At 44.3% G+C, this 27,214-nt stretch overlaps 2 protein-coding genes across 2 annotated transcripts; both read left to right on the top strand.

The window, feature by feature from the left end:
- Positions 1-4,930: 4,930 nt before the first annotated feature.
- Positions 4,931-8,972, top strand: LOC307137896 (vitelline membrane outer layer protein 1 homolog). Its single transcript, XM_079835903.1, has 5 exons — positions 4,931-5,346; positions 5,579-5,688; positions 5,808-5,918; positions 8,454-8,635; positions 8,710-8,972. The coding sequence occupies exons 1-4, from the start codon at positions 5,173-5,175 to the stop codon at positions 8,632-8,634; spliced, it is 576 nt and encodes a 191-aa protein (XP_079692029.1). The 5' UTR covers positions 4,931-5,172; the 3' UTR covers position 8,635; positions 8,710-8,972.
- Positions 8,973-15,703: 6,731 nt separating this feature from the next.
- On the top strand, positions 15,704-21,827 carry LOC307137892 (vitelline membrane outer layer protein 1-like). Its single transcript, XM_079835899.1, has 4 exons — positions 15,704-16,007; positions 19,204-19,340; positions 21,035-21,148; positions 21,493-21,827. Exons 1-4 carry the CDS (start codon positions 15,807-15,809, stop codon positions 21,674-21,676), a joined length of 636 nt encoding a protein of 211 aa, XP_079692025.1. The 5' UTR covers positions 15,704-15,806; the 3' UTR covers positions 21,677-21,827.
- The last annotated feature ends 5,387 nt before the right edge of the window (positions 21,828-27,214 follow it).

Below are 27,214 nucleotides of genomic sequence, written 5' to 3'. Positions count from 1 at the left end.
TGTTACAACACCAATAGATTTCTTTAGATATTGATTATATAGACATAGTTTCTACTTTGTTTGCAATTTCCGAAATGAATAACCATTTGAAATGAATTATTTTTATATTATAAGTGATTTATCTTAGATTATAAGGTGTGTGTGTGTGTGTGTGTGTGTGTGTGTGTGTGTGTGTGTGTGTGTGTGTGTGTGTGGCCTGGTAAACTCTACATTATGGGGGGAAAAATGTCCCCATAAAGATGGCAATATCCTAATATCCCTTGCAGGGACATTTTTTGGTGGAGAAAAATGCAGACATTTTTCTGTGATGGGTATGTGTAAGGGGAGAGAATATAGTGTTTGTACAGTTTAAAAATCATAATGTCTATGGGTAGGTGGGACAGAAATATCTGCAATTTGTGAATAGAGCAGAATAAAGTGTAATGGAGTGGAAATAGTCAATAACAGTGTAACATCAGGATGATCAGAAATCAGAAGAAGGGAGACATGGTATCAAATACAGCATTTTACATTACAGCCATGTGATACTGAAAACAGATTACCATGGCAGAGACTGTCACATTACTGTAACTCACCCTTATAAAGCTCAACTACAGTAGATTCAGTCATATAGTACAGTGAGAACATTTATTGGCAGCAAACTCTGATATAGCACAGATGGTCCTCATGGCTGCGTCATAACTTTATCACACCAGATAACACACTGAATACTATTACAAACATCATGAATTCAATTACATAAGAGTAGGTGATGTGACCAAGTGTCTTCTTACTGTAATGTTTCCTGTAGAATTGAGACTAGGCCAAATAGGGGAGGCAGAGGCAAGCTTCTGACTGACCAACAAGAGCAGGCTGTGGTCCATTTGGTTAGGGCCAGAAATGATATTCGCCTTACAGAAATTCGCAGCATATCTTGGACAATGAAGACATGTTTAACAATGTGGAATCCATAAGTTTGCCAACTATTGCACACATGCTGAAAAGGCCCCAGGTGAAAGTATTTTTGAAAGTAATGCAGACAAGGTGAAGCAAATGAGGGCTGAGTATGTTCAGTTTTGAAATGGCTGTTGTAATACAATTCTCTAAAAATTCTACATCAGTAAATCTCTTTCCAAAATGTATTTTTAGAGGGTGATGGAGCTGGATGCTGATGACAATCATCACAAATTCATATATTTGGATGAGGCAGGCTTTAACCTGGCTAAGACAAGGAGGAGAGGTCAGAATTGCATTGGCCAGCGGGCAACCATCCAAGTATCTAGACAACAAGGGGCCAACATTACCATGTGTGCAGCTATATCAGAAGATGGTGTGGTGGGATGCAGACCTCATATTGGATCATATAATGCAGCTCTCCTTGATGAGCTTGATCAGGTCTGTAGAGCTGATGGCGGGACCTATGTCATTGTGCTTGCAAACATGGTTTCAGGCCCATTTACCCCCTACTCTCCTGTCCTTAACCTGATGGAGGAATTTTTCTCCACATGGAGAAGGTTTATGATATGTGCCCTCATGAACAAGTCACTCTTCTGCAGGCCATGGATCACGCATGCAATGACATCACTGCAGACCAGTGTCAGGCCTGGATTCGCCATGCCAGAAATGTTTTTTTCCAAGATGTTTGGCTAATGAAAATTATGTAGATGAGAACCTGTGACCAAATCTAGAAGTACAGTAATCACTTTTGTTTTTTTACAGTACAAGTTGAAGAACACTGCATTTGATGTTTTACAGTACTGTCTTTTCTTTTCTATGCTAATTATTTCTCTTTGATTCAAATAAACCTATGTTGTGATTGTACTGTATTGTTTTTCATCAATATATTTCAGATTTTCTTCAATGATTCCACTGTGTCTGTAGTATTATCTCTAGTTTTACAGGGATGTATTTACACGTAGTACCATAAGGAAACATGTATCACCTGTTTTGTACTACAATATTTAATGATTGTACGAACAATGACACTCTGAAACTATCGGTTGCTTGTGTGTGGGTGATCTAAATGAACGTTTCAATGGTATTTCACAATAAATTTGTTTTTTGAACCAATGATTGTGCAATATATGAATGCACAATGCAATGTTTTGAACATTGGACAGCCTGTGTTACAAGTGATGACCGTTTTGAGTTTTGGAAAATTATGTCAAAGTTCTGAAATTAGTGCCAAAGTGATTGTAAAAAACTGTAAACATAATCTCACATTATTGGAGTGTGTGAGTGTCTGTGTTTGTGCGTGTGTATACTGTAGTTGTTGTCCGAGTATTGTACCTGTTTGGTGTTTGTCTTATGTGTCTTGAGCCACTGATCATTTACATTGATAACATTTAGATGTTCTATTTTCTGTGCAGGTCAGACTTGGATCATGCTGTTAGTGGAGGGTCAATGTCCCTCTCAGCTTTACAGAGGAACCAAGTTAACCAACACACATGCAAACCATGTCCAGAATTATTTCCTCTGACCTTGATTTCACTTCTGGCTGTTTCTGGGCCGAATGTGAGTGTAATGTTCAGGAAAAGACAACGCTTTGTTTACTCACTGAACACAGAATACTGTACCCCTGAGAGGCATGCGCACAACAGATTACGACAACAGATAACAACAAAGAACTGGTTAACAACTGTAAGCCCGCCCACAGGTCCAATTCTCGGCGTCCAATGGCACGTTTAGGGGTATCTGCATGTTACTGTCTTTCATTTTACGCAACACAACAGCATTAAATTAAATACGTTTCCTTATATCCTCATTATTTCATCTGACTCCATTAATTAAATGGTTTTCTAAATATGTTTAATAATTTAGAAATGTGTATTATACGTTAAATATTCTGTTTAACTCTTTATTCTTATTGAAATTATTCATATGGTTCTCAGAGTCGCAGAGGGACCTCACAATGGTCGTATACGGGCCCACGGTCACGACTCACAAACTCGCCAGTCCGATCATTAATCAGAGGTTATGGCTAAAGCAGTCTAACAAAAACACTCACCTAAAGAATTATTAGGAACACCTGTTCAATTTCTCATTAATGCAATTATCTAATCAACCAATCACATGGCAGTTGCTTCAATGCATTTAGGGGTGTGGTCCTGGTCAAGACAATCTCCTGAACTCCAAACTGAATGTCGGAATGGGAAAGAAAGGTGATTTAAGCAATTTTGAGCGTGGCATGGTTGTTGGTGCCAGACGGGCCGGTCTGAGTATTTCACAATCTGCTCAGTTACTGGGATTTTCACGCACAACCATTTCTAGGGTTTACAACGAATGGTGTGAAAAGGGAAAAACATCCAGTATGCGGCAGTTCTGTGGGCGAAAATGCCTTGTTGATGCTAGAGGTCAGAGGAGAATGGGCCGACTGATTCAAGCTGATAGAAGAGCAACTTTGACTGAAATAACCACTCGTTACAACCGAGGTATGCAGCAAAGCATTTGTGAAGCCACAACACGCACAACCTTGAGGCGGATGGGCTACAACAGCAGAAGACCCCACCAGGTACCACTTATCTAGGAAATGAGTGGTACCCGGTAGGGTCCTACAAAATTTTCCTACAAATAGGAAAAAGAGGCTACAATTTGCACAAGCTCACCAAAATTGGACACGTGCGTGCGTGCGCGTGTGTGTGTTTCCTTGGCCATTGTCTCTATATCCCTGGAAGTTAAGACTGGAGCTGATTCTGGGAGAGGACATCAAGTCTCAGGTTCCTGGTGTTCCTGCCTGTGTTTTCCCACCATCTGCCTGGTGTTGCCTCCCAAGCCATCCTCAAGTTCATGATCTCCCTGGACTGGTCTCAATGGTCACCCTGCCTGTCATCATGGTGTCTGTCCCCTGCCCTGCTGTTTAAACTCACACCTTGTCACTTCCTTGTTACTTCCTTGTTGTGCCCTGTCTAGAGTCTTGTTAATAAAGTCTTCGTTGTTCACTCTGCATCTGGGTCCTAAGTTTCAGAAGTCCTGACAAGGTGTGACTTTTTAAAGCTTTTTTCTCTTTCAGAACAATGAGCCAATTCAATTATTTAAAAATTTTTTATGCAATACAACAATGAGGTTTATAAATAGGCCATCATGAGTATACCTAGTTTTGGTGATGAAGATGAAGTTTCTTCTTCATCAACATCGTCTTCAAACACCTGTGGACTGCCACATTGCACAATGCATATATAGGAAAAAATAAGATTCAGAACCTATAAATAAAACCATTAAAAAATCATGGCCATCTCGGAACATTCTGAGAGTGTAACCAGCCTCCTGTCTCAGAATCAACACAACAACCAATTCAAATATTCTCTTTTAATTTGAAAAGATAAAGAATGATAAGAAATCACAAAAAGAATAACATAAATAACAATGTCAAAGAAAATAATAATCAAAACAGGGGATAATGACTTCAGGGGAGAGCTAGGCCAAAATAACAAACAAAATTTAAATTAACTAACCCAAAAATCTTTTTTTACCTAGAAAGAGATCATCCGAAAAATAAATGTCATGAAACTTCCCTATCTCCCTGAACTGAAACTCCCAAAAATGGCATCCTCCCCTACAATCCCCAAATCAAAAAGTCAAAATGAACCAAATCAAAATGAAGAAACTAAACAAACATAATTAACATAAGATATAAGAGTAATCAAAGTCCTGAAGCCTGAAGCCCAGAGCTGACTACACCTTTGACTCAAAGCATGATTATTGTATTTTACTCTTTAATAATTAAATACATTTCAGTAAAGTAACCATTTAAAATAAATTTAATTGGTAAAAAAAATGCAGAGCCTTTCATTTTTTGTGTTTTTTTTTTGTTTTAAGGCTTTGAGCAATAACATCCCACAGAGAAGTCTTCTGACCAAATTAGGCCAGACCCGACTTACTTTACCTAACCTGAGAATAAATAATAAGGTCAAAGTACAGACCGTTAAACAAAGACAAAACAAATTAATATGTCATATAGGGTAGGGGTTGATCTTTGAGTGCTGTGTTTGGATGCCATCATGGATGATTCAGCTCAATCTTGTGTATAAATATGAGGCTTCACTCGAGAGTGTTGTGGTACTGCACTGTCTCTGAGTCTGCCTGATCATTCTCACATCACAGGGGTTGAGCCGCCCATTTACAACTGATCACTGATCGCTTTGAGGCTGCAGATAATCTGAAGATTCATCTCTCAATCAGGTCAGAGCTGTAGCAATGCATCACTTATTTTGCATTGCGTTTTCACTGCTAGCCATTATTGGGCAGCATGTGAGCTCAGCCAGAGGATTCAGATCAGCGCTGCGTGTGCCGAATGGAGGGCCCTGGGGGACTTGGAGGGAGAGGACCATGTGTCCCGATAGAACGTACGCCACAGGGTTTAGTCTGAGGGTAAGTTGGGTATTGACTCTATTTTGCTAATATTGGGGTGTTTTAGTGCTTCAAAGATTCAAAACTGTGGAGTTGCTGTTAGTTATTTAATTATCTCCAGGAAACTGCACCTGATTTTTAAAGTGTCTGTGTAAAACTAAAGAGCATGAAGAGAAATGTTACTATGGGTTGGGTTAGAGTTAACTCCCTTTCAAATGAAAGATTGCCTCAGTGTTGTTGTTGTTGTTTTAAGGTGGAAAAACCTGTTGGTGATGGTGATGATACAGCGCTCAATGCGATTCGTCTTTACTGTGTCGAACAGTCCAGAGGAGTTGTACACTCAACTGGGTCCGACACCGGAAAGTAATGGACTTACATTATGAACTATTCTTGCATTACATGTTTAAGCTAGAGAAGTAAATTAAGGATTTTCTTGAAAATATTATAGATTTGATCAAGAAACCTCTGTGTCTTTTCTTCAGCTGGGGTGAGTGGACAGATGTCAAATGGTGTCCTTCTGGATATTTGAGCGCTTTCCAGCTGAGAGTCGAACCTAAAGGAGATGGAGATGACACGGCCGCAAACAACATCAGGTGAGCATGTGGTGCTATAAGTCATCCTGGTTTTATTTTGCTATTTAAAGACTCAGTTTCCCCATCGGCTGTTCAGTTGCAGTTTACAATCGCTAGGACACATTTCTCAATACTTGGGTCACTTTTCCAAAACTCTTCACACAGGATCACAACAGAAATCTGTGAGGGCTAAACTGTGGATCATTTATCATTGCTATGGCACAAAACGCATTCAATCACGACATCTTTCAATTTACAGAGTTCTTCTCTCACTTAGACACAAACACGACCAAAACTTTATGAACCTACAGGCCAATGTGCACATTTTTACATGTGTAAACTCAACCCAAAGCCCAAAAAAACAGATTCTAACGGCTTGGTCAAAGCCTTTTCAGCATTTCGGTGAAGTTCTCTTAATTTATTGATATCTAATTTTCAATCTGAATTTTATTTGACTCCAATTTTATGTGACTTTAGGTACTACGTTTGTAACTTAACCGCTGAACATAAGATTCGTTGTGATTTAATTTAGGTCGTTGATTTTTCTTACATTTACATTTATGCATTTGGCAGACGCTTTTATCCAAAGCAACTTACAGTGCCCGTATTACAGGGACAATCCCCTGGAGCAACATGGAGTAAAGTGCCTTGCTCAAGGACACACTGGTGGTGACCGCTGGGATCGAACCAGCAACCTTCTGCATATCAGTTCAGTGGCTTAACCCACTGGACCACCATCTCACATCTTAGTATATCTCATTTAATAATTATAATAATAATTATCTAATAACAGTGACAGTCAGAAATCGGATTTTCCCTCATGCTTGGCTCAATGCTTTCGTCATGGAGTCCTCGGTGTGATCTGTCCTGACAGAAAGATCTGCGGTAACTCCGACTTACTCCACATGCGACACTACAATAATGATTTCAGAAAGATAGAGAATAAATCAAGAGTAAAATTTATTTTGGCCAGACAAACTTAAATAAAAAGAATTAAACGTAAATTCATGGTACACTACTGATCAGCGTAGAAACATAAAGCACAATCGCAAAGTAAGAGTCATCGTGTCTGGCACAGGACACACAGTGTGTGTGTGTGTGTGTGTGTGTGTGTGTGTGTGTGTGTGTGTGTGTGTGTGTGTGTGTGTGTGTCTCAAAGACACTGACACAGCACCACATGGGGGTTCTGGCTGTAGAATGTTCCCCCCTGGCAGCTCTGTTACCCTTCCTTATATACTCAGACTAGAACAAAAGGGTTGTAAATATTTGCAACACAAACACCTGGTTTTGGGGGAGAGGATCAGATATCTCTGAAGAGACCACTCAAAAGGGAGAACAGGATTCTCAGTTGTTTTCAGTCTTTCTAACACTACCAGTGACTGCAGTGAAACTGAGACCATTTTACCAATCGCACTGAGACATTTGAAAGGACACCAAACATGAAAGGGTTAAAACAATAGATTCACAAGATACATCATCGTTGGTATATCTGCATTCTGTGACTTGAAACAGGAAAAAGGGAGGGGGAAATGGGGAGGGAGGGGGAGGTTTGATTAGGGTGATGGATGGTGGTGGATGCTGCGAGCATTTTCTTGTGGTGCCCCCCTGAGCACTTGGTGCCCTATGCGCAGCGTGTGATGCGCGTAATGAGAGCGGACGGCATTACACGTCTTTAAAGGGTTAGTTCACCCAAAAATGTTATTCTGTCATTATTACTCTCCCTCATGTCGTTCCAAACCTGTAAGACCTTCGTTCATCTTCGGAACACAACTTAAGATATTTCTCTTCTTCTCTACGGTCTTACGGGTTGAGATGAGGGAGAGTAATTCATGTATGATTTTATATTTTTGGGTGAACTAACCCTTTAAGGAGGGCGTTTCCCCCACTCTATATTGCAGACAGAAATGGGAGATAATTTATAATAAACATGCTAAAACAATAAAAACATGTAAATTAAGATAATGCTGCCCAATTTAAATGAAAGATGATAGCGCATAAGAAAGATAACGCAGCCTCTGTTGTTGTTGATTCTCTGCGGACGACTACCGGAAGTTAAGTTTGGGCCACAGAAGCGCACATGCGCAGTAAGGCTTGTTTATGTTGTTACAACCCTACAGAGTGTTATTCTGGTTTTGTAAAGAATTTTTACTAAATAAATGATTGTATAATGCTATCTGATGTTTGTGTTTTTAGGTCTGTGTTTTATGAGTGCTAAAGTGTGTTTGTTGGTCAAACCTTTGCTGGTGTTCTGGAAGAATGAGTTGTTTTGAGACATGAATGAAGTGTTTTGGTAGTTTTATTGCATGTTGAATGTGAAATGAACTGTTGTGCCAAGCTGAAAGTGTGTTAGAGGAACTGTGTGAAGAGTTTTGAAAAAGTGACCCAAGTATTGAGAAATGTGTCCTAGTGATTGTAAAACACTGTAATATCAGACTCTCAGCCTCAGCTGCTGTTCGTGGATGTGATTGGGCTGCAGGCGATCATGTGACTGACATTCTATCCAACAGCACAATCAGATATTGCATCATAATATTGTAACATCTGAATTTATTCCAGGTTCTTGTGCAGTGATGGTTCTGAGATGGAGGGTCACGGCACATCCTGGGGTTACTGGGGCGACTGGAGCCCAACGTGCCAGGGAACCGGAATCTGCGGCATCAGCACGAAGATAGAACCAGATCAGGGAAAAGGAGATGACACCGCTCTCAATGACGTGGGCATGTTCTGCTGTGAATAAGGTGATGTGAATCTCAATCAAACACTCGGACTGACACACACTGCAGATCATCTAAATCTGTGTTTTCTCTTTCAGGTGTATGAGGACGACAAGAACAGCAAGAAGATCAAATGAATTGTAATAATTGATAATCATACAATGATAAACTAACATGAACCATGTCATTCAACAGTAAATCTAATGCACAGTCAGCCGGTCATTATCACAAAACAAAGCCTAACTGGACGATCAGGTCATTTACTGTTCATCCCGCCTATTATTGGAGTAAAGACTCCTGAACTTCTGCTGTCAGTCAAAACTGGTGCCAAATATCAGCATTAAAGTCTTTCTAAACAGTGCCTTGTTGTAGTTTCATTGTTTTGCTTTACATCAGATCGTTCATTACATTAGTGCATGTGGCAGATGGTTCAGTCTGAAGTGACTTTTAATTTTAATTCTGATTATTAATGTAAATATCGTCCGGTTACGTATGTAACCCTCGTTCCCTGAGGAGGGAACGGAGACGTACGTTAGTGACTAACGAATGGGGTTTCGCTTAGAAGCCAATCATCTTCATCGTATTCAACAGCGCCCAATGGCAGTGCCAATGCCATGGGCATGCGGAATTTGCATGCGTAACTCCGCCCCACCTCGTGGGTATATAAGGAAGTACGCTGCGAACATCGCATTATGTTACTGCTGCAGGAGCCAAGACTGAACTCCGCGTTCCAGGCAGCACAGCTGACGTGGCTAAGGAAACGTACGTCTCCGTTCCCTCCTCAGGGAACGAGGGTTACATACGTAACCGGACGTTCCCTTTCGTTCAGTCACTACGACGTACGTTAGTGACTAACGAATGGGGGATCCTGTACAACAGCGCCACTCAGCTGTCATCCAGTGCCCTGCGTAAGTGTGAGATCCCGCCACTTAAGGCCCTAGGACTCCCACTTATCACAGGAATACCAAGGTACACTGGGAAGCATATCCCAGTGAGGGAATGCCAAGATGCCTACCGTAGGGAGGACTTAGAGAATACACATATGACCCGCTGAGGGCTGCATATGGAAGATCACTAGGGTACCAGCCGAAGGTGGATTTTTAACCCTAGGGGTGGCAGGGACTTGCCAAGGGAAAGACACCTGCTCACTGAGGAGGCTTACGGTGGGAATACTCGTGTGGGGGTCGCCGGAGGGGAACCATGCACACGGAGCACCTGGCCGGACATGAGGGTCTGGGCTCGAAAGGGCAGACTGAACTGATGTCGGCGTAAGCAGTGCTGGAGGAGCTCAGGGCTCTCGGGGAGCTCACCTGAGGAAATATCGCACGTATCCAGTCCTGGGAGTGGAATGGCGAGCAAGCGAAGACACCTGAGCCTGGTCCATTACCGGCCCCTCGGGGGGGCGAGTACAAAGTCGGACACTGGCTCCACTCGGAGATTGTAGAATCTGGCGAATGTGTTGGGTGTCGCCCAGCCTGCAGCTCTGCAGATGTCTGTTAGCGAGGCGCCATGCGCTAGAGCCCAAGAGGAGGCCACACTCCGGGTGGAGTGTGCCCTCACACCAAGGGGACATGGTCGACCTTGCTGCTGGTAAGCCAAAACAATGGTGTCCACCACCCAGTGAGACAACCTCTGCTTTGAGAGAGCACTTCCCTTCCGCTCTCCACCATAACAGACAAAGAGCTGGTCTGAGGTCCTGAAACACTGCGTCCTGTCTACGTAGGCGCGGAGAGCGCGTACTGGACAGAGCAATGCCAAGGCTGGGTCTGCCTCCTCCAAAGGCAGCGCTTGCAGGTTCACCACCTGATCTCGGAACGGAGTGGTAGGAACCTTGGGCACATATCCGGGCCGGGGTCTCAGGATCACGTGAGAGTTAGCCGGCCCGAACTCAAGGCACGCTTCGTCAACCGAAAATGCTTGCAGGTCCCCGACCCTCTTAAGCGAGGCCAATGCGGTCAGCAGAGCCGTCTTCATAGACAAGAACTTAATCTCGGCCGACCGCAAAGGCTCAAAGGGAGGCCTCTGCAGAGCACTTAAGACTACTGAGAGGTCCCAAGAGGGAACGAGAGGAGAGCGAGGAGGATTCAGTCTCCTTGCTCCCCTCAGGAACCTGATGACCAGGTCGTGCTGACTTACCTTTTTGTCTCCCAGGAGATCGTGGTAGGCAGATATTGCGGCCACGTAAACTTTAAGGGTGGAGGGAGACAGCCTTCGCTCCACCCCCTCCTGGAGAAACGATAGCACGGACCCGATCGGGCATTTCCAGGGGTCTTCTTGGCGGGAAGAGCACCATGTGACGAAGAGGTTCCACTTCAACGCATAGAGACGTCGTGTAGACTCAGCTCTAGCGGAAGTGATGGTAGCGACCACCGCAGGTGGAAGGCTACTCAAACCTACCGTGTCCCGTCCAGAAGCCACACGTGGAGCTTCCAGAATGCTGGACGCGGGTGCCAAAAGGTGCCCCGTCTCTGAGTAAGGAGGTCCGGTCTCAGAGGAATAGGCCAGGGAGGGGCTGTCGCAAGGAGTAAGAGTTCGGGGAACCAGGTCTGGCCGTGCCAGTACGGGGCGACCAACGTGACCTGCTCCTTGTCCTCCCTGATCTTGCACAGTACCCGTGCAAGAAGGCTCACTGGGGGAAACGCATACTTGCGTATTCCTGACGGCCAGCTGTGCGCCAGTGCATCCGTGCCGAGGGTGCCCTCGGTCAGGGAATAATACAGGGAGCAATGGGAAGAGTCCTGGGAGGCAAACAGATCTACCTGTGCGTCGCCGAACCGTTCCCATATCAGCTGGACCGTCTGGGGGTGGAGTCTCCACTCTCCGGGGAGAGGCTGAAACCGTGAGAGCTCGTCGGCTGCACAGTTCAGGTCTCCCGGGATGTGGACAGCACGAAGGGACCTCAGGCGCTTCTGACTCCACAAAACGAGATGGCGGGCGAGTTGAGACATACGGTGGGAGCGTAGACCGCCCTGGTGGTTGATGTACGCTACTACGGCCGTGTTGTCTGTCCTGACTAGCACATGTTGACCCCTCAGCAACGCTCGGAAGCGGTGCAGGGCGAACCGTACTGCCAGTAACTCGAGGCAATTGACATGCAGAAGACGCTGGGGTCCTGTCCAGGAGCCCGCGGCTGCTTGTCCATTGCACATGGCACCCCAGCCCGTGGATGATGCATCTGTTGTCACAACAACATGCCTGGAAGCTCGTTCTAAGGACACTCCGGTCCGTAGAAACTTGAGGTTCGACCACGGGGTGAGTGTCTGTAAGCAGGCCCGAGTCACTAGTACCCGGAGCGTGCCAGACCGCCATGCCCATCTCGGGACTCGATCGCGTAGCCAGTTATGAAGCGGTCTCATATGAAGCAATCCGAGCGGCGTTACCGCGGCTGCAGATGCCATATGCCCCAGGAGCCTCTGAAAATGTTTCAGTGGAACCGCACTCTGGCCCTCGACTTGTCGAAGGGCAGTCAGCAGAGACTGCGCGCGCTCGCTCGAAAGCTGCGCGCACATGGCGACCGAGTCGATATCCATACCGAGAAAAGAGATCCTCTGCGCGGGGCAAAGTTTGCTCTTCTCCCAGTTGACCCGAAGGCCCAGACGGGCTAGGTGATGGAGCACCAGATCTCTGTGTCCGCAAACCTGCTCTCGAGAGGGACCCAGTATGAGCCAGTCGTCGAGGTAATTCAGGATGCGGACCCCGTGCTGCCGAAGGGGCGCAAGGGCTGCCTCGGCAATCTTCGTAAAGACGCGAGGGGACAGAGATAGCCCGAATGGTAGAACTGCGTACTGATATGCCCGCCCCTCGAAAGCAAACCGTAGGAACGGTCTGTGTCGAGGCAAAATGGAGACATGGAAGTAGGCGTCCTTCAGGTCGATCGCTGCAAACCAATCGTGTGGACGAAAGCATTCGAAAAGGCGTTTCGCTGTCAACATCTTGAACGGAAACCGGTGAAGGTAACGGTTCAAGATGCGCAGGTCCAGGATTGGCCGTAGCCCACCGGTCTTTTTGGGTACAATGAAGTACGGGCTGTAAAACCCGCAATTCATCTCGGCTGGAGGGACAGGTTCGATCGCACCCTTCGCCAGTAGGGTGGCAATCTCCGCTCGCATGACGGGGGCGTTGGCCCCGATCATGGTGGAACGGACTCCCTGGAAGCAGGGAGGAACCCGTGCGAACTGAATCGCATAGCCGCGCCTGACGGTCCGCTCGACCCAGCGGGACAGCCCTGGAAGCTGAAGCCAGACATCCAGAAACTGCACCAGCGGGGTCATACGGTGTACAGACGTACCCGGTGTGGGCTTGCAGCGATGCAGCGTCACCGGCCCGGACATGGGAGGCTGTGGGGCGTCCCGGTGCGGGGGCACGGTTGACAGCTGCGTCCTGACAGAGGAGACCAGGGAAGGACGCACGTTCCACTGGGGTCTGCTCTGCCAGGAGGCTGGCGACAGAGTGGGATGCGAGTGGCGGGACCCGTGGGTGGCGCGCACCGTCATCACCGGACTCTGCGGGCTCAGGGATGGGAGTGTTAATTCTTTCTTTGACCAACATAGGGTGCTGCTGACCCGGGGGCCAGCAGCTGAACAAAGGATTCTCCCCCGGCCCTCCACCGGGGGAAGGAGTGGTCCTGCTACCATCTCCTCGAAAGAATTTCCCATCCCTGAGCCGTCCGTCTCAGGAGCGCCGCTTGGCCTGGCGTTTAGCGGGGCGCGGGGCGGCCTGAGGGGACTTGGACGCCTTCCTACGGCTTCCTCCGCGACCCGGCCCGGGTGAAGGCTGCTGCTTGGACCGGGTGGGAGGGGCGGGAGCCTTAGGAGGGCGTCCTCGGCGTGGAGCAGACTGAGTTGACTGCGCCGGCGGCTGGGTGGAGGCAGCAGCTGGCCGCCGGGGCAGTACGTGCTTAATAGCCTCAGTCTGCTTCTGGGCGATTGAGAACTGTTGGGCGAAGTCCTCAACCGCCCCGCCGAAGAGGCCGGCCTGGGATATGGGGGCATCGAGGAACCGGGTCCGCTCGGTGTCCCGCATATCGGCCAGGTTCAGCCACAGATGACGCTCCTGGACCACATTTGTGGACATCACTTGACCCAGGGAGCGTGCGGTCACCTTCGTCGCCCGGAGAGCGAGGTCGGTGGCGGCACGCAGCTCATTTAAGAGCCCCGGATCAACTCCACCCTCGTGCATGTCCTTGAGGATCCTGGCCTGGTAGACCTGGAGGATCGCCATGGCATGCAACGAAGCGGCAGCCTGCCCCGCGGCTCTGTGCGATTTCGACACCAAGGTTGATGTGAATCGACAGGCTTTGGAGGGGTGCTTAGGATCACCACGCCAGGTTGAAGCGCTCTGCGGACACAGTTGCATCGCAACAGAACGTTCAACTGGAGGGACCCCAGTGTACCCTTTAGCTGCCGCCCCATCGAGGACGGAGAAGGCGGAGGAAGTCAGTGAACGGTCACGGGAAGACAACGGGGACTTCCAGGACCGCGTGAGTTCCTCATGCAGCTCGGGAAAGAAAGGTATTGAGGGCAAGGACTGACGGGTGTCAGCGCGAGCCCCCAAAAACCAATCGTCGAGCCTTGAGCGTTCGGGACAGGGTGGAGGGTTCCACTCGATCCCTAAACTCGCGGCTGCCCGAGACAACATGGCTGTCAGCTCTGGATCTGACTCGGGCAATGCTGGCACGCCCGAGGGCGGCAGCACAGCCGAGTCATCATCTCCAGAGGACTCGAGCCCACCTTGTGATGCGGTGATCGACATCGCATCCTCCTCCGGAGCGCCAAACGAGATGCGCGGGGGGGCCGGAGCCGGCCCCGCGATCTGCGTCTGAACGCTCGCGGGTTGCAATGTGCAAGACGGGGGTGTGGCCCGAGGCATGAGCGTCGGGGCTTTGTTCCACACCGTAACCGTCAAGTCACCCTGACCACCAGCCGAAGTACTGGGCCTCTGGGACTCAGTAGATCGGGGTGTGGTAGAGGGGACTCTCACTTCAGTACGAAGGTCATGGAGTCTTGACCGCAACACTGCGATGGTCATGTTCCCGCAGTGAGAACATGACGCATCCACGAACGCTGTCTGAGCATGCTGAAAGCCCAAACATACCAGACAGTGTTCGTGCCCATCAGAGGAGGAAAGCAACCGACCACACCCAGAAGTACACGGACGAGACATCCTGAAAAGGACGCGTCACGTGTAAGCTCTTTTATGAGAGGAAAGCCTCGCAGAGAACGCCGAAGCGCCCAGGGACCACACACCAGCTGTCAGCAGACCACTGCACAGATCAGCAAGCAGGAAGTATGATGATCACTGGAACGCGCCGTAACACCAACGCCTCTGGAAAGCTGCTCGTCTCGAAAGCTGTCGATGACTCAGATCAGGCTTGTAGGAGTGAAGAGATCCTCTTGGCTCCAAAGCAGAAACATAATGCGATGTTCGCAGCGTACTTCCTTATATACCCACGAGGTGGGGCGGAGTTACGCATGCAAATTCCGCATGCCCATGGCATTGGCACTGCCATTGGGCGCTGTTGAATACGATGAAGATGATTGGCTTCTAAGCGAAACCCCATTCGTTAGTCACTAACGTACGTCGTAGTGACTGAACGAAAGGGAACATGCATTACCTGGGAATGACCAGTATCTGTACTCTACAGGAACACATCATTACATTCAAGTGTAAATGTGGTTATTTGGCTAAAATGGCAGAATGCGAATTCTGAATGATTTGATGCAACACAAATTCAAACCTCTTTAAACAGATTTTCTCAATCGATTTGACTCATTTCTCTAAACTCAGGTCACTGTTCTCAGAGCAGTTAACACACAGTAATCTGAACACTTTGTAATTGTCCTAAACAGGTTGTAAATATTCCTTGATTTCATGCCAGTTGTTTTCTCAAAACACTGCACAAAATTCTCAAATGTTTTCACCGTAGTTCATACAGCAAACCAAAACTTTAATATATCTGGATAAAAAACAATATAGTGTTTGTGTGTGTATACTGTAGTTGTCCATATCATAATATTGATCAAATCTGGTCTTGAGCCACTGATCATTTACATCGATAGATGTTCTATTTGCAGTGCAGGTTGGACTTAGATCACTCTGTTAGTGGAGGGTCAACGTCCCACATTGAGTCCCACACACACACACACACACATCTGCTCTGGGCTCCAGTAGAAGACATCAGGACGGCTCTCAAACCATGTCCAGAAATCTTCCTTTGACGCTGTTTTTGCTTCTGGCTGTTTTTGGGCCGTATGTGAGCACAGTCGGACGCTTCGAGCGCTCCATCAGCAGACCCATCGGATCAGTGCTGAAGGTCCATAACGGGATGAGATGGGGCTCGTGGGGGCAGAAGGAAATATGTCCGACTGGAATGTATGCCACAGGGTTTAGTCTGAAGGTAAGTAACTATTAGTAATGTGAGGTTTAGTTGTTAAAAATGTGACCAAAGAAATCAAAGCTGACTTTATTTACTTTCTTATTTCATGTTCCTGAACAATTATTGTGGTTATAAGTGATTATTGTGATGTTATCAGAATTAATTTGTTTTTTGGGCAATCCAAGTCATGCGGACTACTGGTTAATGTTAATGTCAACCAATATTAAATTGGAATGCAACATGAGTTGCCTTTGGCTTGACTAAAGATAGTTTTACTTGAGAAGCAAAATGGCTTTAGATATAAGGGCCACATTTACTAAACAGCGTGAGAGCGCAATTCCATGGTAGTGGAAAGTTCTGCAAATGAAAGGACACAGACGCAGTCGGATCATTTGCATAATGTTTAACAATCTACCAGTTAGCGTCTGGTTTAAGATGTGCTTTTATTGGCCGGTAAATAATGACAAACACGAGTAAATTGATGAACACAAACCTTACTAAATCACCTTGTGTGACTCATTTAAAGGAGAACTGTGTAAAAAAATAGATTTTAGTTCTTGATATTCGAATTTTAATACATTTACATTTACATTTAGTCATTTAGCAGATGCTTTTATCCAAAGCGACTTACAAATGAGGGAAATAGAAGCAGCTACATTTCTCATTAAAACAAGACTTCAGTTTCATTTTGCTTCTCTAGTAAATGTATCTTGAATTGGGAATGAAAAAAATCTTAAAGGGTTAGTTCACCCAAAAATGAAAATTCTGTCATTAATTACTTACCCTCATGTCATCGGACACCCGTAAGACCTCTGTTCATCTTCGGAACACAAATGAAGATATTTTAGTTGAAATCCGATGGCTCAGAAAGGCCTCCATTGGCACAATGCACTTTACACTCTCAAGACCCATAAAAGGTCCTAAAAACTAAAATATCTTAATTTGTGTTCCGAAGATGAACGGAGGTCTTACGGGTGTCGAACTACATGAGGGTGAGGAATTAATGACAGATTTTTTTTTTTTTGCAGTCTATACAATATGCATTTGGATTACATTTGGATACATTTATATTAGGTGGCCTTAGCTATGTGTTACGAACCGCTCCGAGATTTTGGGTCGGAGATCCAAGTGCAGCTTTAGTAGAGGGACAATCCAGACGCGTAATCCAAAATACAGACAAAGGGTCAAAAACAGGCAGGCAGTCCAAACAAACAAAACACACAAGGATGGGAACAAGGCAAACGGGTAATCCAAAGAACAGACAAGAAATCCAAAAACCAAGAGAGAAGAACCAGGGAAAATTGCTCTCAGATCCAGTAGTAACACATGCAATGAAGCTAGAACATGCTAGATATAGGAAGAGATTATGAGTGTTGATGAGTACGGGCAAAGGATTATGGGTGATGTAGTCTATGATGGAATAACAGTCTGGGTTGGAGTGCCCTCTGGTGGTGATCAGGGGCACTCACACTGGTGAATCGTTACACTATGTATAAACATTTAAATCATGGGCGTCAGAACCGTTGTGTGTGGGTGGGACAAGACCCACCCACTTTTTACGATTAATGATATTGGACCCACTCACTTTTATCGTCTCTTGTTTACCTACCCCTAACCGATAAACACTTGTTATTAAACACATGTTTGACACTTTATTTCCAATTTTCTAATATTTTCTTCATTTTTATTGAAAATAAATGCCTTTCCGATCTTATATGTGATGGGACAAGAGAGTAGAGTGAGTTTGGCAAAAGGCGGATTCAATTTGAGTCAAAACTTGCCATGCGTCTTACCCCGACACTATCCCAACCGTACATTTAGCAAACAAGGTGGTATATTTGTACTTAATGTAAATGGCATCTACTCCAGTAAAATATTTCTGAGAGAGGACCCACCCACATTTTCTTTTGCTTCCGACACCCATGATTTAAATTAATAATTTGATACAATGCACTTATTGTGTACATGTTTGACATTGTACTTGCATTTAAAAAAATACCTGCATGTAATTACATCTGTAATTAATTTCTGTAATTAATTTATAATTACACTGTTGACTCTTCCCTTACACCTAACCCTACCCTTAAACTTACCCATACCACCACACCTGTCCCTAACCCTACCCGTATCCCACCTCAACATCAGCAAAAGTGTTTTGCAATACAATATGAACACAATAAGTACATTGTACTTAGTTTTTGATGTAAGTACATAGTAGTTAAGGCCACCTTATATAAAGTGGGTCCCTGCATTTTGTATCATATAATGTGGGCGATACGACCAAAATTCTGTACAAAATTGTACAAAGCGATTTACTCACTTCACCTGGCTATTGTTATACTGTACCAAGCGGCGACCTTCCGGTCTCTCTCTTGAAGCCAACACGGAAGTGACTTAAACTCAATTCATCGACTGGCCGCTAGAGACAGGCTCCAAAAGAGAGTCAATCCCATTAAGGGCGTGGCCACTTGAGTGACAGGTGGATTGCTGTTGCTGTCACTACTAGCCATTTGTTTTATACAGTCTATGTACTGTACATATAGCCAACTTTACCCACATACATACAGTATACTCACAAAAAAAGTGTAGCAAATCATTTATAACGACGCCATATGCAGAGGCGGACAGTATTAAAGTATTTTTACTTTCTACTCAAGTACATATATAATTTCGTACTTTTTACTGCACTACGTTTCATAAATAAAAGGTTTTTTTATTTATTTACCTTTAATACTTAATTACATTAAAAATGTAGTACTTTCTTACTTGTACTCAAGTAAAACTTTGAATTATTTTTACTTAAGTAAAAGTATACAGCACTACATTTTTAATGTAATTAAGTGTGAAATGATATTCAATATGAAATGTAGTGCTGTAAAAATTACAATATTATGTTTTGGAATGTTGTGAAGTAAAAGTTTTCCAAAGAAAATCACTGATAAAGTACATATATTTTAATTATATGAAAATAAAATTAAAAAACAGTAAAATTACTTGGAAAGTAAAACTACTTCACTACTGTCCGCCTCTGGCCATATGTAAAATATCCTATCGCCCAGCTCTAAACCAGGGTTAATTTAGCGTCATTAATATAGTATTAGTATTTATTAATATTTGAAGTCTTCACATTTTCGTTTATGTTGTGTATTTTAGTCAGTTTTAGTTTTTGTCTTAATTTAAGTTAATAACACTGCTCTAAACAGATGTTTTTTTGAAGGTGGCAGGGATGTGGGAATCTCTGCTGGTTGGTGATAACACAGCGCTCAATGGGATTCGCCTTCACTGCATCGACCCGTCCAAAAGCTCATCAGGCCCGTACGAGGACTACGCCACCGTTCAATCCGACGTAGGAAGGTGAAGCGTTTAAACTGGACGTAACACAGAGAAGCTGTACCAAAACCTAGTGGGCTGCCATTATTATGATGACACACAGAGCTGTTGCTCATGGAGAGCTTCATATAGTCACCTGAAGATAAAGATAAACGTAGACTATAAACGAACGTCACCACCATTAAGCTTCCAACAACCATTCCATTATTTCCCTCATATTCTCCATTGTTGCGGCTCCTCTCTTCCCAGTCTGTCAGTGACGCTCTGTTTAGTTCCTGTCTTCATGAAGCCCCTCCTTCTGAAAAGCACAATGTGCTCTGATTGGTCGGCTGGAGCAGTGTGTTGTGATTCAACCCATTCTCACTCCCAAGGCGTCAAAATCCGATGCATTGTCAAGTGCCTTCCGCGTCACAACGAAGACGCTAAAGTCACCCCTAGGCGTCACTATATCGACGCTCTGGTGCTCCATTCATTTCAGTTGTTTACCCAATGCGTCAGATGCATTTTATTCTTTGCATTTGTAAAAGCAGATATGATTTTATTAATATTTTTATTCATATTTAAAGGTTACTTTTATATTTTGGAGCAGCTAACCCAACTCCCACCCTAAACCTACCCACTCTCAACAATATAAAACACGTAACAGGCAAATACAAGTACAGTCACAGGTATTTATTGCAAAAACTGACCAAAAACAGTATAAAAGTATTATCTCATGTTGCATTCCAAGTCTTCTGAAGTCACACTATGTCTTTATGTAAAGGACAGAGTTGATCTTAATGTTTTAATCATTGAAATGATGATCCCGCCGCTCCGTGAACGCTTCATTCATTCATATCTCATTCAAATAATACACACGACTCTTTAGCATGACGCGATCTGTCACAAGACACATGAGAGCCAATGACATTTTACAATCAAAGCTGACGTAATGACGCAATTGGTCACGAGACATACGAGAGCCAATGCAATTTCACTATGAAAACTGACGTAACGGGCGGCAATATTTGAAATTTAATGTGTTCATGATCTTCTGCGGATGGAGATGCTGATCGCTTTTTGGGGATTTTCTTCACACAAATCAATCGCTTGGCCTCGGAATATTTGTACTTTTTGAATAAATTGTGCATGCAGTCGTATCTGCCTGTTATATCTGTGTTTTATATACCACACAAATGGGTAGGTTTAGGGATGGAATGGGGTTGGGTTACATGTTAAAACGTGTCTAGATAGCGTAAATAAAATTATGCTGGCTGATTAAATTGAGAATCACAGTCCAACATGTCATAATGGCAAAATCATCACCCAATATATGATCATCATGACGATAACATTCTCACACCCAACGCGTCTGTGACTGACGTCAAAGGTGACGTTCTCATTGAAATGAATGGAGCACTCAGCGCGTCGATTTAGTAGCGTCTTTATTGTGACGCGGAAAGCCCTTGACCATGCTTTGGATTTTGATGCCTTAGGAGTGAGAACGGGGCCCTGTCCCTTACCATGACCGCCAGTTTCAATACACTACTAACTAACTCAACTAGGCCCCGCCCCTTTATTCTGACAATGATAATGATAGAGAGAATAACTCCCGCTGGAGGGACTTTGGAAACATTTTTCATACTCAAACAGCAACATTTCACACTGATGAAAGCTGAAAAAAACATAATTGATAACCGGTTTAACCACTAATAACCCTTATCACATTCTTTTCTCAGCTGGGGTAAATGGTCAGATATAAAATGGTGCTCGAATGGATTCCTGACATCCTTTCAGCTGAGAGTGGAAACCTACCAAGGGACTTGGGACGACACGGCCGCAAACAACATCAGGTGATGGTTTTATTTATTTAAAAACTTATTTTGGAATCATAACAGCATTCCATAACAAGCTGCATAAACACGTCACTGCATGAGGCTCATTCAACACAGATATCAAGTGACCTGGTCAAACTGAGTCGTTCAACACCAAAATATCGCTCTAAAAAATAAAGGTTTTGTAATAGAAGAACCATTTTGGGTTCTCCAAAGAACTGTTCTGTAGACAGCTCTTAAAAGAACCATTTTCCCCACTATAAATGACCTTCTCTGCAATGTAAAGGTTCCATTGATGTTAAAGGCTCTTCATGGAGCCATGGATGCCAATAAAAAACCTTTATGTGCTGAATTTTCACCAGGTTTAACTGCAGTGGGAATGCCGAAACACTGAAGGGATCTGGGACATCGTGGGGCATTTGGGGCGACTGGAGTGAGAAATGTGGAGGAAAAGGAATCTGTGGCATCGAGACGATGGTGGAGCAACCGCAGGGAGTCGGAGATGACACGGCCCTCAATGACGTGCGCATGTTCTGCTGTGATTGAACTCATTAAAAATTAAAAATATTAATAAAGTATATGGAGTGTTTCTTCATGGGTCAGTTCTTAAAGGGGTCATATAATGGTACTTGCACTTTTACAAGTTGATTGTACAGAAATGTGTGTTGGCAGTGCATCACAACCATTCTGTTCACTCTAAAAAAAAAAAGGATCTATATGGCACCAAAAATGGTTCTTGGCTTGTAATCATAAAAAGGTTCCCCTTAGTGCTATATAGCACCAATTTTGGTGTTTCAGTGGTTCTTCAGAGGTGCTATATAGCACCTTAGTCAAAGAACCGGTGAGGAACCTCTGAAGAACCGCTGAAGCACCAAAATTGGTGCTATATAGCACTAAAAATGTTCCCCATATGATTACGAGCCAAGAACCATTTTTTTTTTATGTAACATACTGCTCCGAGACAATGGTTGAGAAACCAAACGCAGCTTTATTAAAGGGTAATCCACACTCGTAGTCATCAAACAGGCAAGAGGTCATAACATGTAATCAGTCCAATAAGGCAAACAAGACAAGAGAGACAGGCAAAAGGGTAATCCACGGAACAGGCAAGTAATCCAAAAACCGACAGACATGAAACCAGGGAAACGCTCAGAAATGCAGTGATACAACTTACAAGACTTCGATGTGAATGACAGAGTGAACATGGTTTATATAGGCTGGGGTAATGGAGTAATGAGGTAATGTGACACAGGTGCAAACAATGAGTGATGATGAGTCCGGGCAAAGGATTATGGGTAATGTAGTCTTTGATGAAATGACAATCCGGGTTGGAGTGCCCTCAGGTGGTAATTACGTTCATGACAACCCGGAACTCTGCCTTGGTGTCCAAGGCAACTGGAGACTCTGGCATAGTGTCCATGGTAGCTGGAGGTTCTGCCATGGCAACCATCTTGCCTGAAGACACTGGTGTGGTGGCCATCTTGTCTGCAAGTTCAGGTGGGGTAACCACAGGACATGAAGGTGCAGAAAACACAGGACTAGTGATCATAAGCCCTGAACATGGCGAACACTGTGATGGGCCAAGCTCCGTGGCCATCGGAGCTTGAAATATGGTGCCCCCTCCCAAAATTTTTTTAGGGGAAGCGTCCTCCTCTATGGTAAATGGTAAATGGACTGCATTTATATAGCGCTTTTAACAGACCAATGGCCATCCAAAGCACTTTACACATTGCCTCACATTCACCCATTCACACACTGATCAAAAGTGTAAATAAACATTATCAAGCAAAGCTGTAGGGCAAAGGGCACATGCTTTTACTGCCAATTCAACCAGCTCAGTGTTTGTCTAAAGTGTGTTTGTGTGACTTGCACAATCATATCGTTTCAGTGATTGGAACAAAATGGATAAACACTGATGCTTTTGCAAACTAGCTCGAGCTCAGTACAAGCTTAACCCCTTTCCAGACACCCTCCATTTTGGCAAGTGGGGCATAAATGACATACTCAAAATGAAAAGGCTGCTGCTCATAACCAACATATATTTAGAAAGCCAACACTTTACAAGAGAATTTACAGCTCAAGACTGTTATTAATATGAATATTTATAGGCTCAAACATAAAAACAAAAATACAAAATATTAAGAATATATTATTAAATGCAAGAAATATTATGTGAATGTAGTATAACAATTATAATCACAACTTCTGTGAATCCACAAGTGTGGTCATGCTTCATTTCTAATCTGAGGATGAAATCTTCTTGGGTTACGTATGTAGAGTCTGTTCCCTGAGAACAGGGAACGAGACACTGCGTCAGAAAGACGCTACGGGGAACGCCACAGCGTGACAGATGTCTGAAGCTACTATCGGACACTACATTTTTCTACTAAATATCCAAATAAATCTAATTATTAAACTAAATTAACCATATAAACTAAATTACTGATCTAATTACTGATCTAAAGCCCACACTGTCACTGTATGATAATTTAAATGAACTGATGACATAACCATTTTCTCCAGAATGGCTAGACGGCTGAATAAAGTTATGCTGCATTATTTTCCTGTTTAACACTGTAAAGCTGCTTTGAAACAATCTGCATTGTTAAAAGCGCTATATAAATAAAGTTGACTTGACTTGACTATCGAATCACGGCAAACTCGTTGACCGACGACAGCCCATGACCCGGAAGTATATAAGGGCACCTTAAAGGGCTGACGATTTGACCAAAAATAAAAACCTCGACTAATTGAATATTTTACCTCGATTACGATTAATGAACGATTATTTTTCTTTCTTTCTTTTTTTTTCTTTCCATTTTTTGCCCTCATAAGGTTTTTGAGTAGGTTCCTGATAAGGTTCTTACTGTAAATATTTTCTACTATTAAAGGTGGATTTTTCTAATGAAAAAGTGCATTTCTTTGTGATTTAAAAATACTTGAAGGAAACGGTCCACTTTCAGCAGTTATTGTCTATGGGGGAGATTTCTGTTTGTTGTACACAGGGGCGGTTCTAGACCCTTTTTAGGGAGGCATCAGCCCCCCTTAACTTCTGCCCCAGCCCCCCTAAAAAATGTGTGATTAACCTTTAAAGCATATGAAACCCGAAAATCCCGAAACTGGCGGGAGGCTTTGGCTATTTTAGTCAGCGTGTTCTTCAATCCGCAGCGGCGCCGAGCAGAGCGCACGTCAGAAGCAGAGGTGTGTGTGTGTTCATCTGAGCCTCATTGGTCTGTCATCGCTCGTCAATGTCAAAATATTTGAGAAAACCAATTAAATCAGTGTAGGCGGGCTTTATGTTCACACAGAATCTGCTGAGGCTAAACGCGAATTTTAGCAGCACGACTCAACGTCAAGTGAGAGAAATGTGAGCTAAGACTCTGCTTCTTTAAGTCAGAAATGTTAAACAAAGACAAAAATATTCAGGCAAAGAATAGCCTACACCTTTGTCTAATTTCGCCAATTTGAATTGAAAATAGGCCAATGTGATTCATAATGTAATTAACAAACAAGAAATACAGTATTAACAAAACCGTTTTCTTCAGATTAGACATTAGATTAATAATGAATGTGTACATATTGTAAATTAATATTATTCCATTTGTAGCCTTCAGTAAATAAATAAAAAAGCTCAGCTATTTCAGCCTGTATTGGGCATAAGATTAGTAATGAATGTGTTTATTTTGTGAATGAATTTAATAAACTTAAAACTTTAATAAACAGTAAATTAACGTGTCTAAGAAAAGTATTCATAAAACATATAAATATCAGTATGTTAATATGTAAACCATATTTACTTTCTTCTCTGACGAAAATGGAAAAACTATATCAGTTAAAGCTCAGCGTTAGGAGGGGAAGAGACTGGGCAAGATAAAACAGAGAAAAAAGAGAGATATGGAGATAAGAAAGACAAATAATCTACTGCCCAGTGACATGGTTTTCAAGCTACTGTTATCTAATTTTTTGGCCTTCAGAACATCTTAAGCTACTAGTTAATAGCGCAATTTGGACCCTAAAATACCCTCACTGGGGGCTAAGCCTCCCTAAAATGAAAATCCTAGAACCGCCCCTGGTTGTACATCAGATGCAGATAAATTAGCACAGTAGGCCTACATTACATTTATTTGAATGCATTAATGAGAGAGTGATAGTGTGTGTGAATTACTCATACAGTTTCTATTCATCATGAAGCTGTGGTTTGTACTTACTTCAAAGGTATTAAAATATATGCCTATAACGGTTGAGTTTCTAAGCTACTTTAGTGACTTTACTTTAGTCACAGGACAGTGTTGACACTGCGTTTCTGCGCTCCTCTGCGCGCGATCTTCACGTGATGTGCGAGCTTCTGTCTGAGTGTTCGTGTGTCACAATATATCAGGCATTAGTTCAACATAATACACATCTGATGGTCTAACATCGCTTCAATGTTAAAACTGGCCTTACTGGCAGGCCTTAAAACACATACAAATGACAAAGCTTTGTGAGGACGCAGGTGAAAGAGGTCTGGCTTCAGGGCGCGCGCGTTGTCAGAGACGCGACACGGCTCGGCTCTCTGGGTCACAGAAAAAGCTGAGCACTGGATACATTTTCCGTATTGTTGTTTTTGAATAGTGCACAATCGCTTTAAATGTTCAAGCCTTTAAACGCATTTACTTGACAAACTTTATGAGAACGAAAGTGAAAGCGGTCTGGCTTCGGGGCTTGCGTGCGCCGTGTGTCTGTCTGTGTGTGTGTGTGTGTGTGTGTGTGTGTGTCTGTGTGTGGCAGCGAGTAGGCTGTAAGAACGGCAATTAACTGACCTGTATAAACTGTATAAAACATGCAGTTACTACAGTGATTCTGGGCATCTATAACAAAGACATTTCTCTGTGTGCCTGCAAACTGCACTTGATGTGACTGAATGGGGCGGAATCACAATGACTAAAACCGAAATAACCGACAAGGGGAAAATACGTCGGTTAGAGGTTCTGAATTTCGGTTTCGGTTATGTTTCGATTAATCGTACAGCCCTAGCACCTTGCCAACATATACACATCTTCTCGTCTGAAGGGACTGTTTGGCAGACAGGCCCCGAGGCATGGCAGGAGACGCAGCATCTCGTTCCCTGTTCTCAGGGAACAGAGGTTACATACGTCGACGTTCCCTTTCGAAAGTGAACTCGCGCTGCGTCGAAGTGACGCTACGGGGAACGATATACCAACGCCACCATGCTGAGGGGAGTGTCTGCCCACTGGCAGTGACAACTGTCAGCACAAGCAATTTCAACTGAAAAACATGAGCCACTCCCCCTCAGCATCCCCTAGGGTCATAGCCCAAGCTTTACGCCTAAAGAGGAACCTTAATGCAACTGCATGAGGCCCTATCCAGACTGCTCAAAGGACCGGGACCAACTACTTCAACAGAAGGGGTCCCTTTAAGGGAATGTAGCTAGGGGACCCGAAGGAACCCCAGCCAAATCACTACCCGGGGAACATATTCGCCCGAGTGCCACCAGAGAGGCCTGACCTGGTGCCCTAAGTGTTTGGACATTTCGGTTTGGCCAACCCTGTCTGTTCAGAAACAGAGCCTCCAGACGGTGCCTCAGTGAGGCATCCAGACTAAGGGACTGAAAAACTGGCAGTCCTTCTTAGCCCGGATCCCAGAGACGGGTTATCCTAGAGAGCAACACTCAGCGTAGCGCTTTACAACCCTTGCTAGTGAGGGGAGTCTAACTGCTCAAATCACGGATCTATCAAGTGCTTGTGTTTCGAAGCAATAAGGAGGCCGGACAGACCTACGGATTGATCTAACAGGGAGGCCTGTGACCGTAGTAAGACCTTCCACCTGATAGCCTGCTAGGCTACATACCCAGATGCCGTACATCGGTACTCACCTTCAAGGAGGCCTGATCAGGCCTACAACCTGATAGCCAGCAGGCTAGCTGTCCGGATGGGAAACATCGGTACTTGCCTTCAGGGAGGCCTGGCTGAGGCCTCCTACCTGATAGCAAGCCTTCGGGGAGGCCTAGTAAGGCCTTCCACCTAACAGCCTGCCAGGCTATTTAACCAGATGCCATACATCGGTACTTGCCTTCAGTGAGGCCTG

Source organism: Gobio gobio (genome assembly GCF_949357685.1).
Source record: "Gobio gobio genome assembly, chromosome: 14".
NCBI classification, from domain to species: Eukaryota; Metazoa; Chordata; class Actinopteri; order Cypriniformes; family Gobionidae; genus Gobio; species Gobio gobio.
The sequence above is the reverse complement of the archived record's forward strand: the minus strand, read 5'-3'. Positions and strand labels throughout refer to the sequence as shown.